This window comes from Cajanus cajan, chromosome 5 (genome assembly GCF_000230855.2).
Source record: "Cajanus cajan strain Asha chromosome 5, NIPB_CcT2T_4, whole genome shotgun sequence".
In the NCBI taxonomy this organism is placed as follows: domain Eukaryota; kingdom Viridiplantae; phylum Streptophyta; class Magnoliopsida; order Fabales; family Fabaceae; genus Cajanus; species Cajanus cajan.
This window is the reverse complement of record NC_138521.1, coordinates 56,803,568-56,817,594: the sequence shown is the minus strand read 5'-3', so window position 1 is coordinate 56,817,594 and position 14,027 is coordinate 56,803,568. Positions and strand designations below refer to the sequence as shown.

Sequence of the window (14,027 nt, the reverse complement as noted above, 5' to 3'; positions counted from 1 at the left end):
ATTTTATACAATTATATTGTTAGATGAAAATAACTCTTTATTTATATAATATTATAGGTTTATGATTAGTAGACGTGGGATCCTCAACACTTTTCAACACAATGTTTCATTGAGTTTCCTTTTAAGATTTTTTTATCGCTTTTTTATTTTGTGTTTCTTAAATGTGTGCCGGTTGATTATGATTATTTACTTATTAATTAAGAGAGCATGTCCATTATTTACCTCACTGAATATACATAACATGTCATAGAACTGCGAGAACATGTCCATCACGTATTTTTAAAATAGTTTAATAAATAAGATTCTTGTGTACAATTAAAATAAAAACCTCGGCTTATATTTATGAAAAAATTATGGAGTATATATATATATATATATATATATGGATTTACTTATTTTAAAATTATGTTTTATAAATTTATTTCATTTAATAACTCAAATTTCACATCAAATTTTAATAATTCAATCGTTAAATTAAAAATTCTTAATACATAAATTAAATATATAAATTTTAAAAATTATTTGATACTTTATTTGATTATTTTAAATTGATAGATATAATCATAAAATTATTTTATATGTTGATTTAAACTAATGAAATGGAATCAAATAATTTTTAATTTTTTTTTAAAATTTTATAAACTTGATTTATGTATTAATAATTTTTAATTTAATAATTAAATTGTTAAAATTTAATATACAATATGAGTTATTTAGTAAAATATATCTATAGTATAAGAGATGTGATTTAAAGGACTAAGTTATATAATACAGTTCTTAGTATAAATGATTTTGTACTTGTATTTTTCAACTCAATATCATAATTTGATATCTAATTTGAACATTAATTATGACTAGAAGTATTATTTTATTTATAAAAATGGTCCTCCCTAATAATTATTAAAAGAAAGTACATGGTTAAAAAATATTATTTTTAAAAACAAACAACTATTAGGATGCTTGGAGTTAAAGTTTTGAGAAAATGAAAATGAAAAGAAAATATAGATTTTCATTTCTAATAAAAATGAAAAGAAATAATAGATTAACATAAATATAATGCCTTATTATTATATATATATATATATTCAAAACAACTCCACTCAGTGATTCCTTTTTATTTATTAAGATATTGTCCTGGAAAATACCCACCCATCCACCAATTATCCCCTGCTAAACTAATGCAGAGCAGCAGAGGTCACTGGTGGGTTAGTGGCACATGCTCCACGCACTTCTTCGCGATATGAAATTAATTATATTTTAAATAAGATTAATATGTGGGCAGTTTCTATAAATAAAAAATCTTCAGTTTTAACTTTTAAAAAATAAATCATCTCTTTTTAATTGCTCTTTTATTGAATGGTCAAATATATCCTTATAATTAAGAACCAAAAGCAAACAATTTCTTACGAAGGACAGACACGTTTTCACAAATGAAAAGAGAAATAAAAATATTTTTGAGAGACTAAAAATAAAACTTATCCTATTTATTGAAGTTAAAAACATATTTATCACTTTAAACTATCTCAAACTAACTAAGTTGAACGAAAAAAAGTAAGGACATATTGACTCGTACTTGAGAAACTTGCTCAAATAAATTACAATAAATACTGAACAATGGTACACTTACTAAAAAAGAATTAATGAAGGCATAAAAGCTACATTGTTTAAAGCCTACTAATTACCTTAACACCATAGGAGGTTATAGACAAGAAACAAAGAGATAAGATGAGTGGAAAAAGTAAAAGTAATTAAGGTGGAAGAACTAGACACAAGCATTTATATATTCCTATTCGATAAGATGTGTGGAAGAATGGCACCAGAGAAGAAGAAGAAGAAGAAGAAAACAGGAATTTATGATTCTTTCTTTGTACTATGCATAAGAAGGGGCACAAGCTATGCAAGCTAGAAAGAGAATGGCAGAAGAAGCACCATCCTCCTCCAGATTGGAGCTACTCCTCTTGAACTTTCCAGCTTTTCCTTTGTTGCACTGAATTTGTTTCTGCAGTTGCTGTTGCTGATTCTGAGTTTGTGCTTGCTGTTGTTTGTTCCTCTTCATTGCTTCTTCCACTTTAGAAACCATGATTTCCTTCTCAAGCAAATTGAACTAGCAAATTATAGGAGGCAAGAGAGAGAATAATGTTGTGCATGGAAACATCCATACATGCACCTCCCCCTTTTATAGACTTTTCTTGTACCAATGCCCTTGGTAACTTGGTAATTAAGTAATATAATGGATATTCGCCAGTTTTCATTTATAGATATCATAATTACTTCAAGTGGCATTAGGTTGGTCCCACTACCCAAATTTAAGATACATGGGAGAAATTAATAACAACACCAACAATGTTTTGCTCTATATGTTTGTTTTTTAATGTATCCAAGTTGTAAACTTGGAATGAACTAGAATCATTGACAAATGACAACTACACATTGCATACCATTATTAAATACTTTTCACTGTTGTGTCAATCCGCATTCCAAGATTTGATGGGAGTTGAATTTCACAAATCTATATTACCCATATGAATTACACAAGATGGAAATTACTTGTTTCATGTCTGAATAATAATATTATGAAAATACACCTCAACACAAATCATTCACAAATAAGAGATAAGTGACACTTTCTCCTGTCCATTTAATTTATAAAAACAAATAATAGCATATTTACATCATTTGTTTCTTATAGAAAATACTGGAGGCAATAATTTTTAAATTAAAAGAAAGAAAAGATGTTTTATAATTAACTCGTTTTTTGGACACTCATAATTTAAGAACACCGGTAAAACACCCACTAAAAGACAAAATAATAATAATAATAATAAACTAAGGAAGGGTTCCCATTTTTTTTCTCGTTACTAAGCTAGGAAAGTGAAATTATTATTTTAAAAGTGTCTATTGAGTGGTTTTGTCTTTTAGTGATGGTCTTAAAAAATACATTTTCAAATTAAAAATTACAATGAATGGGACTTCGTATCTGTAAGTGTCAGAATAAAACTTAAATTAGGGTTGCCTTCTTTATATTAATGATATTTTTTATTAGAGACAATTTATTTGAGTGAAAAATAATCATTTTAAGGGACAAAATGCTCCCTCCGATAAACTTTAACACAGCTGCAACCAAGATCACACATGTTGTTTTCAGTTAATCATTAGTATTTGTTCCTAAGCAATGTCAATAATTAGTCAATAATATTGCCTTAAGAACAAACAGTAATGAATAATTGAAAGAGCATGTGCGTAATCCTTTTAATTTGGGCATAAGATGGCATGATCATCCTCTCTGAATGTCGGATTATTGATTATAGAATGAAATAATGAGAAGGATGTTTTAGTTCATGATTGAAGTGAATGATGATGAGAACAGATAAAAGCTCATATGAAGTTGTCATAAGAAAGAAAACACATGAATAGGAATTTAAATGAGAGCAACTACCATTACATGACAAAAGTAGTATCACTTGAATGCATTGAAATTGTAAAGGATAGATAGGAAGAGGTCAGCATTTGAATTTGAAAGTCTATGGCCTCCATGAACGTTTTACAGTGAATTATTGTCGTGACACTTGGGGATAGAGACTAGAGAGCTTTTCATGTGCCAAACCATGTGAGCATGTGCTCAATTTCTCGTCCTCTTCTTCTCTGATCCACTTCCTTTGGGCCCAATGGTTCTTCTTTGGAACTTAGAATAATAGCTATCCGTGCTATGCGGATTTTCTATTGGCCCACTTCTATTTCAGTCACCTAATAACTAAAGATAATGATTAATAAGCATATTGTACTAAATTGCATGTCTGTGATGCGAAAACATTTTACGTATCTCTAGGTTGCTACTTGGTACATGAATTTACCTTGTCTCGTCTTAATTTCACATGTTATCGTCTGAACTCCACGTGACCCTTTTGTTTTCGATCAACAATGAATGATAATTAATATATTCATGTTGCCACTTGCGAGTAGCGACGCACACTCTCCCTAGATAATTTTTTTTTTTTCCTTTTATATGATGAATCATAAAAATTTCTACATAAATTGTATTTTGAAGACCACTAATATTAAGAGTTTAATTTCTATTCAATATATGAGAAAAATGTAAACTGTGAACTAATTATTGAAAAACATTTCTAATATAACTTTTAAAGTGGTTAGTTTAAAAGTAAAAAACTTACAATACAAAATTGTTTGTGATTATATCACAAAGTAAAAATCTTTTACACCATCAATGCACATACTATTTACGTTAATATTAACCAATTTTTATACCATAAATATTTTGTATTTAATTTAATCGGTGATTATAAATTAAAATTATTGATGATAGCTGTTGGAAAAATTGTTGATGGTAGAATCAATTATGTACACTTAACTATCTGCTAACTTAATAATACAGGCTTATATTCATAATTCATTTGTCGCGCATAAAGTCAAAATTTTGACTCTTGATTCACTAAACTTTTTATTCAATACAAGTAGGTTATTCAGATTTTTACAAAAATGACAAAGTATAAAAAAAGGCCAAATAAACTTATATAAAAAAAATACTATATATAACGAAAATTGTGATCGCGTAATAGAACCATTTATTTATGATTAAAGCTTTTCTTTTAAAATGTACCAAAAGTTATCCCTTGTATTAGTCAAACAAACTAGCTAGGTATTTTACAATTATTTTAATTAAGTATAATACATTGTTCACAAATGTTAATTGTATTGGATTTATCGTTATATATAGTTATATATGTCCCAATATACAATGGATTGAGAATGTAGGGAAATAGATAGAATCGAATAAGATTTTATTTAAATTAGTATTTTATAAATAATATTTATTATATGTAATTAATATTTATAATAAATTATATATTTAAATAAATATTATGTTTAAATATATAAATTGTATTTAAAATTTATATAAATAGATACTTTTACACATCTAAAATATATTTTAGACTTACAATAAATAATTTATATTGTACATAATATATTAATTAAAGTCTGGCTTTTTTTAACCAGATACTTCCTTTTATAAAAAAATTTGATACTTTCACATGTAATTAAGAGTTTATAAAAGTATTAGACAAAATATATTCTATTTTTTATCTATCTATCTATTATATATATATATATATATATATATATATATATATATATATATATATCCTGTCTTTACAATTAGTATTTTGTTTTATATATAAAAAATTCTAAATTCAGTTTAAAAATTTAGTATCACCCAACCTAGAATTGTTTGTTAATTTTTTTAATTGAAAACGATGGCAATCCTATATTATTTAGTCAGATTGAAATTCTTTGCAGTTTTAAACAGATTGCATGAAATCTTAGGATGGTTTAATTAACTGTATTAATTGAACTGTATATTCTTGGGGCGGTTTATGGCTTGATTTACTTGAGCATTTTTAATGGATTATTATTGGTAATTTTGCCATTCCCAACCATTAGTACATAATTAACAGAAGTACGTAACTTAGATTATATAGTTATGATTCGTTCACACTTAACTTTGTATATATAAGGGGCATATTAAACATGATCTTAGGTATATTGTTGCTTTAGAGTTTAGAGTGTTTTTGTATAAATCCACTCTCATCACATGTTGATCATAGGCTTTGAAGTGACGATGCATTTACCATAACTCCATAACCGAAGATTAATCAATCACCAATCAAATCTTAACTCGGATATTACGTATTTGACAATCTTTTAATTCCATCGCACCTCTGATTGTTTCACATAGCCAACAACATATCACATGAGCAAGAATAGATTAGACATAAAGGAACTTTGGGCACTGTCATTAATTATTACATTTGTGCCCCTAATTATATAAAATACACCTTCATTTACAAAACCAAAAATGTAAACGACTCAAAAGTAGTTAATTAAGTACTTCAAACCCAAGTTCAGCTCACTAGCAAACTTTCACCCAAAGAAAAAGCCCACTAGCAAACAAAGATAATTATAACGTTCAAACTTCAAACTTGACTTTTTATTTAAGAGGTAAATTTTAAATTTTGGCTTTAGTTATTTTAAAACATGAAATTTATTGAGCCGACTTTTTTTTCTTAATCAATCAGAAAGGTAAAAAGAAAAACAATAAAACAAAAAAAAACAGAAGGATTAATACCTAACAGAAATAATGACTAAACTATCCACTAGAAGTAAAGAAAACTTTTTTTATTAAAAAAAAAAGTTAAGAAAACATCTGGACTGGAGCTGACTCCACAATATGGCAAGCATGAGCCAACTTGTGTAATTTATATTTGATTATTATTATTTTCTTTATATCTAATCGATCTTTTCTTGAGATATTTTTAAGTTTATTAATTTAGTATCTTTTAGAAAATATCATACCATAAGATAAAATATAAATAAGAAGAGAGAAACAGAGAAAACATACTTTCTTTAATGAAATTTAATTTAAATAATTATAATTCGCAATAAAAATATAATTAAGCAAGGGAAACAAATTGTTTTTATTATCTACACCATCTAATTTCTTATTTAAAATTAACATTTTTTTGTTATTGGTATAAATATATACACTCACAAAACATTAATTGGGTTAATGAAACAGCGTGTAAATTGTTGTAATTCTTAAATCTTAAGTACTGAGTTCCATTCCTACTAATAAGAAAAAGACACTCATAAAAGCCATTTACAAATTTATAACGTCAAGCTTAATTAATTTACTTATGCAATTAAATTTAGAGCCAATCTTTTTATTAGTTAAGTGAAACAAACAAGTTAGTTAATTGAACATTTAATCAGATGACTTCAAATAATTTACAAATAATAAAACTGCACATTTGGTTGGTTTTTTTTTTGTGGTTTAAATTTTGCATAGCTTTCTTCTATGATTTTTAAAAACAAGTTTTTTTTTTCGAACAAACACCTATAACTACTTTTGTTTGTTCAAAATAATTGAAAAATCTTCAAGTACTCTGATTCTGATTCGACCGAAACAGGTTAATTGCTAAATGCTGGTAACATATGTACAGCCAAAAGTGATTACAATTGATGTTTGTGGTGTTTCCTACGGTGAAAATGATAAGGCGAACGCTCCACCAATGAACTGTCAGAGCTTCTTGACTCTCTTGATTAACAAGTTTTTATCGAGTTTAATGTTGAACACGTATTATTGTCACTGTAAAAACTTGTATACTATCAACTAATAAAAAAATATTTTTATATAAATTTTAAGATGAATATTATAAAATTAAGCAATAATTTAAACACATAAGATATGTTTTAATAATAAAAACTATTCTTAAGTTTAAGAACTCATCACCTAACTACTAATTAATTAAGAACAAATCTTAATTTTATTAAGAACTTACGTACTCCACCGTTAGAGATGCTAAACTTGATAATCTCGATGTTTGTTGCAATTGAAACCGACAAGCAAGTAAAGGAAGGATAAAGACGTGAACCCATAATTCTAGTCATGCAGGCCCCTGAGGTTTAGAAAATGGGATGTTGGCCATTCCATGAACAACCCATTTTGATTGTTCTGACTCCAATGACCCTTAGTGGAGGAATTAGTTTACCCTGTCCCTCGCCTAAATTCATTGCTTCTGCTCTCAGCCTCAATCCGAATAAAGATATCACGTAGAGTACGATATGATTCTTGATTACAAAGAAAAAGGAATATTATCTAATTGGCTTCTAGTTTGTAATATTTGGAGTTTCTTGTATGGCACATAAAATTCCCCACTCAGCTAGGGACACAGAGACACAACCATGTTTAGGAGACGGTACTGTAGAAAAAATAAGAGAGACGAGGTAATACTAAATGTTGTGGGTGAACGTAGCAACTCACTGTATTTTTAATTGAATAAGAGATGACTTTTAAATAGTCATTTTACAACGTACTGAACTAACAAGAAGATAATAAAATATCTTATCAAATCAAAACTTATCAAAAAACTATCTTATCTAATCTGAAACAAAATAATTCAAAAGATAAATCAAATAATTCCAGATAACTTAAATCGGATATCTCGGATATCTCAGAATCTCTAAAAATTTAAGATTTTCCAACAAAACTCCCCCATAATCTTAAATTTCTCCTTCTTCTTTCATTCCGAGTAACTTTCTTAACTTCTGAAATGTTGTTGTCGGCAATGATTTTGTAAAGATATCGGCTACCTGCTCTTTACTTCCTACGTGTTCGAGCTCCACGCTTCCTTCTTTCACCTTTTCCTTGATGAAATGAAATCGGACGTCGATGTGCTTGCTTCTTTCGTGATTGATTGGATTCTTGGCTAGCTCGATTGCCGACCTGTTGTCTACTCGAATCAACACTTTCTCAGCTTTCATAATTTCCAGTTTGCTTAGCAAGTTTCTAAGCCAAACTGCATGTTGGATACTCCAAGATGCTGCTACATACTCGACTTCACACGTTGATAGAGCTACGATTGGTTGTTTCTTTGATAGCCAAGTGAAAGCCGAGTTTCCCATGAAGAATACGTACCCAGCTGTGCTTTTCCGATCATCCACATCTCCACACCAATCGCTGTCCGAGTACCCAATAAGTCAGTAGTTGTCCGACTTAGTGAAACACAGTCCAAGTGACATCGTCCCCTTCACATACCTTAGTATCCTCTTTAATGCTTTCCAATGAGAATACCTCGGATCCTCCATAAAGCGGCTTGCAATTCCCACACTTGGCATCAGGTCAGGTCTTGTACTAAATACCTTAGACTTCCGATTAGGCTTCGGTACCTTCTTGCATCAACTCTTTCAACCTTTCCATTTTTAGATAACTTCGTTCCAGGTTCCATGGGAGTAGAAACTGGATTGCAATTCAGCATCTTTGCCTTGCTCAAAATCTCCTCGGCATACCTCTTTTGGGACACAAAAATACCTGTTGCTCTTTGGTCCACCTCTAAACCCAGAAAGTACTTCATGATGCCCAAATCGGTCATCTCAAACTCCCTCTTCATCACTTCTTTAAACTCCTCAACTAGCTCAGCTTTGCTTCCCATGAATATCAAGTCATCCACGTATAGAGCAACGAACAATATATCTCCTTTGCACTTCTTTAAATAGAGAGCATGTTCATACGGACATTGTTCATAACCATTTCTCTTGAAGTATGTGTCTATTCTCTCATTCCATGCTCGAGGAGCTTGCTTCAAACCGTACAAAGCCTTTTTGAGCTTCAGCACTTTCTTCTCTTCACCTCTCCTCATGTACCCTAGAGGTTGCTCCACGTAGACTTCTTCCTCCAACACCTCATTCAAGAATGCTGACTTCACGTCTATTTGTTGTATCTTCCATCCATGCTGAGCTGCTAAGGACAGTAGTAATCGAATCGTTTCCATCCTTGTCACGGGTGCAAAAACTTCATCATAATCAATGCCTTTCTGCTGTTTATAACCCCTCGCCACAAGACGAGCTTTGTAGCGCTCCACTTCGCCATTTGCATTTGTCTTCCTTTTGTATACCCACTTCAAACCAATTGGCCGAGCTCCTGTGGGTAAATCTGTCAGCTTCCACGTCTCACTCTTCTCAATTGATCCGATCTCCTCATCCATTGCTTTCTTCCATCTCTCATCAAGTACCGCCTCTTCAAACTTTATATCTTCTGTTCCTGTCAATAGACACACTACATGTAACTCGTCAGTGGAGTTGTAGATGTCTTGCTCCTTTGCTTTGTACTCGGACGAGCTCGAAAAACTTGTTCTTGAATGCTTTCCGAGTACACACGCTTCACAAAACTTCTTGTCAAACTCATCACCACGTAGTCCGTGCACCAACTCCTTCCTTGATAGCTCGACCAAACCTCCAAAGTTTAAATGCCCAAGACGAGAATGCCTCATTATTGCTTTATCCTTCACGTCCAGCTTTAAACACTTATTTTGAATGATGTTCAGCTTCAGTTTATACATCCGATTCTTTTTCATCTCCACTCGAGCTATTAAACGATCATGCTTGTCCTTCAAATAAAGCACTCGATCCTTTATCAGAACCGAGTTGCCTTTCTCCATCATCTGCCCCATGCTTAAGATGTTGCTCTTAAGTTCGGGAACGTAGTAGACATTTCTTATTTCTCCAACTCGTCCATCCTTCTGCATAAACTTGATGGTTCCATGCCCATTTACCGCAACCTTGGAATCATCTCCAAATGACACGAATCCAGCCTTCACCTTGATGAATTCGTTGAAGAAACTCTCTTCTCCACACATATGATTGCTCGCCCCAGTGTCCAAATACCAGACCGAGTTGTTTAAGCAACTCGAATCAAGCTCGGCTTCTGACTTTTCATCTGAGCTTGGAAGCTCAACTGCTGATCTCTCCACGCAACTCAAGTTTAGCTGAACCTCGGAGGCACAGTTCGGACGTAGCTTGGTCTCCGAGCTCTGCATCATCATCAAAATTCCTGCTTCCTCGTCCTCTTCTTCTGTGAGAAGATTCTTCTCTTTCTCTTCACTTCGGCTTTTAGCTCGGTAATACTTTGCTATGTGACCGTATTTGCCACAGTTGTAGCAATTTGCCGATCTGCATTCTTTTGCGTAGTGGCCGAGTTTGCCACACTTATAACATTCCACCTCGGACCTCGGCTGACTTCCTTGGCTACGATCACCTCGTCCTTGTCCACCTCCATGATCACCTCGTCCTCTACCTCGTCCTTGATCACCTCGTCCTTTGCCTCGTCCTTGATCACCTCGTTCTTGATCACCTCGTCCTTGTCCACTTGATGTTCGGCCCTGGGTGTTCCGAGTTTCATTCAAATCAAGTTGCGCCTGTAATGCTTGATCAAGAGTACCCTTCATCTTCCTCCTCCTTTGTTCGTGGGCTTCTAGTGACCCAGCGAGCTCTTCCACTGAGAGAACTGACAAGTCCTTTGACTCCTCAATTACGCATGTAATACTCTCGAAATCATCTGTTAATGATCTCAAGATTTTCTCCACAATTCTACTTACTGGCATTGGCTCCCCATTCCTTCCGAGTTGGTTAGCCAACTTCTCCACCCGAGTTATGTACTCGGATGCTTGTTCCTTATCCTCCATCTTCAAACACTCAAACTCTCCTCGGAGAGTTTGAAGTTGGATCTGTCTGACACGGTGGTTACCTCTGTGCGCAACCTCCAAGATCTTCCATGCTTCCTTTGAAAATGCAGCGTTTGCAATCTTCTCGAAGCCTGACTCATCCACGACATTGTACAAAAAATACAAAGCCGATTTGTCCTTCACTCGTGTCTTTTCCAATGCGGCAATCTGAGCCACAGATTGGTCTTCGTCCTCCTCGAGTTCTTGAAACCCCTTCTCCACTATATCCCATAGACTTTGGGAACCCAACAGGGTCTTCATCTGTAAACACCAATTATCATAATTGGTTTTCTTTGACATTTGTGGTACGGTCATTCCATTAACAACCTTCGCCATTACTCTCTCTTTCTTCTTTCCTCCCCTTCACAGGCGCACACTGTTTTCCTCTCACACTCGGCACTCAGAGCATAAAGCTCTGATACCAATTTGTAGAAAAAATAAGAGAGACGAGGTAATACTAAATGTTGTGGGTGAACGTAGCAACTCACTGTATTTTTAATTGAATAAGAGATGACCTTTAAATAACCATTTTACAACGTACTGAACTAACAAGAAGATAATAAAATATCTTATCAAATCAAAACTTATCAAAAAACTATCTTATCTAATCTGAAACAAAATAACCCAAAAGATAAATCAAATAATTCCAGATAACTTAAATCGGATATCTCGGATATCTCGAATATCTCGGATATCTCGGAATCTCTAAAAGTTTAAGATTTTCCAACAGGTACAACGTTGTTAAAATATGTATTTAAATTAATTTTAATGTATTGCATTGGAACATAATAAGAATCATTTTTAGTTTGTAGATAAACGGGTACTAACTACAAAGTAGGTCTTATGAGGAGTCTTTGCATTTTAGAGTGTTCCATACCAGCTTTGTTTCCTAGCATAGGTCTTCTTGTGAGAGACACACTGGTTGGAATTTGGAAGACTTGTCCTCGTTTTCACAAAATTATCAGTTGTTACATCACTAATAAAGGAGTGTATGAACTATGAAACATCGCAATTGGTTCATGAATTTGGTTCTTGGCGAATGAGGCAGGTGCCAGATGGTATTGTTCATTGTTGGCAAATCGCATCATCACACGTCAGGGTCACCGAGTGGAGTAGAAGATAAAAGGAGGGCACACCTAAAGAGATATAAGTAAATGATTGAACTCAATTATATGTCTGGTTTTTTCAAGAGTAAAATACCGATATAGCTTCCTTCACTAGTTAAATTTTTATATTGAAGTATTGTACCAAACTTGTATTGTTGTTGGGTCAAATTTAAATTTTTTAATGGGAGTATAGAAGAGTTTAATCAAAGCTTTATATTTGGTATTTGATGAAGAATTGACTCGTTTTAATATTTGTTTGGATTCGCGACATTAATCCACGTTTTCGTGAATTTGATGGACAAGCAAATAATATTAATCTCTTATTTTCATGTTATTTATGCGAGTTAAGAATTTTGGACATGAAATCAAACACACACTTAGATTTTATTGTTTCATTCGGTTAATTTTGATTTTAAAATTTGATGCTGCACAATTTTTAAGTATTTGTGCGATAAAAAAAAAAAATCTTTGATCATTGTATGCCTTTTTTCTCCCATTTCATCCAACACTTATTCCCATCCCACAAATATCAAGTATAATTATTATATGGTTCTTTAACATTTTAAATACTAAACTTATTATCATGTTATGATTAATGCATATTTAAATTAGTTTGTTTTTTTAAGCACGTTTAAGATTTGTTTTAGATGATTAACTAAAATCAAAATATTCAAAAGTGTAATTTTTTTTCATTAGGGTTGGAATTTTTTATATTTGACTATTATAGATTTTATGGATTCTAAGAATCTCAAGATTCGATAAGAAGATTATTAATCATCGCGATCTTTGGCTAATAAGATTTTATCTTGGATATGAATCTTAAGTCGAATTTATTCTAACATCTCTTGGGACATTATGTATGGGGTGTTCAGTCACAACCTTTTGGATACACCCCTCTCTACTTAGTGTTCAAAGTATCAAGCCTTCTTGGCAAGCCCATCTCGGAATATATTTTGGATGATACACTTACCCATTAACTTCAAGTCTAGAAAGCGAAGAGATTTCATAAATTTATCATACATTTCTTTCTAAAAATACTATTAGATTGCTCATTTTTAGATTGATTATTTATCGAGGATATTTGTTCAAAACCTTTTGGCCAAACCTTTTCAACAAGTTCATCTCAAGATATATCTAGGATGATACAATTTTATATTTAAAATAACTCATAATAAACTTATTAAGGGAGTCTTCAAAACTTTTATTTTTATTTAATTTTATTTTGTTTTGTAAAGAACAAGATCTAAGCCATTTTTAAAGATTTTCCTTTTGTTGTCTAATAAGTTTTCAAGGGCAAGAATTTTTTTCCCCAGTAAGAATAACTCGATGAAAGATGGGGAATGAAAGAGAGAGCGAACTACCTTAGTAGCTTATCATGGACTGGTTACTATAGTTTGGGCCTTTAGGTAAGTTTAACTCATACGGGCATATCCAATCACAGTCCACGTGGATTGAATATTGGGCTAAGCCCAAACATCCATCAAATTTAAAATATTTTTTTCTTATAATTTTATTTATTTTACCTTTAGTTCTTATAATTTAAAAATATACTTTTTAAATTTCATATTTATATTTTTCAAATTTTTTAATCCTTATAATTTAAGATATATTTTTTTAGTCATTGTACTTTTAATTTTTTAATTTTTTAGTCCTTATCGTTAATTTTTGTATAATGTTGTATTTTTCTTGTTGATATGAAAAATATATTAATTCAATTTTATGTATTTGATGTCAAATTTATTTTGTTAAAATTAATCTAAATTAAATCTCTCAACGCTTCATACCTCTTATATCTTCACCTATGATGTCTATCATTGAGACACCTTGTTTTCACTCTCACAAAATTATA

At 31.5% G+C, this 14,027-nt stretch overlaps 1 protein-coding gene across 1 annotated transcript; it reads right to left on the bottom strand.

The window, feature by feature from the left end:
• Nucleotides 1-1,870: 1,870 nt before the first annotated feature.
• Nucleotides 1,871-11,408, bottom strand: LOC145958106 (uncharacterized). Its single transcript, XM_083074577.1, has 4 exons — nt 10,947-11,408; nt 8,716-10,382; nt 8,167-8,533; nt 1,871-2,104 (listed from the first exon to the last, which is right to left on the bottom strand). Exons 1-4 carry the CDS (start codon nt 11,406-11,408, stop codon nt 1,871-1,873), a joined length of 2,730 nt encoding a protein of 909 aa, XP_082930703.1.
• Nucleotides 11,409-14,027: the final 2,619 nt, after the last annotated feature.

Bases quoted from the DNA above. Each gene is read 5' to 3' on its own strand.
- LOC145958106 (XM_083074577.1), bottom strand. From the start codon at position 11,408: ATGGCGAAGGTTGTTAATGGAATGACCGTACCACAAATGTCAAAGAAA. The intron at 10,383-10,946 runs GTAAGTAGAATT...ATGATGATGCAG, and splicing joins GGAATGGGGAGCCAATGCCA to AGCTCGGAGACCAAGCTACG. The intron at 2,105-8,166 runs GTAGCCGATATC...ATAATTTGCTAG, and splicing joins ACGTAGGAAGTAAAGAGCAG to TTCAATTTGCTTGAGAAGGA.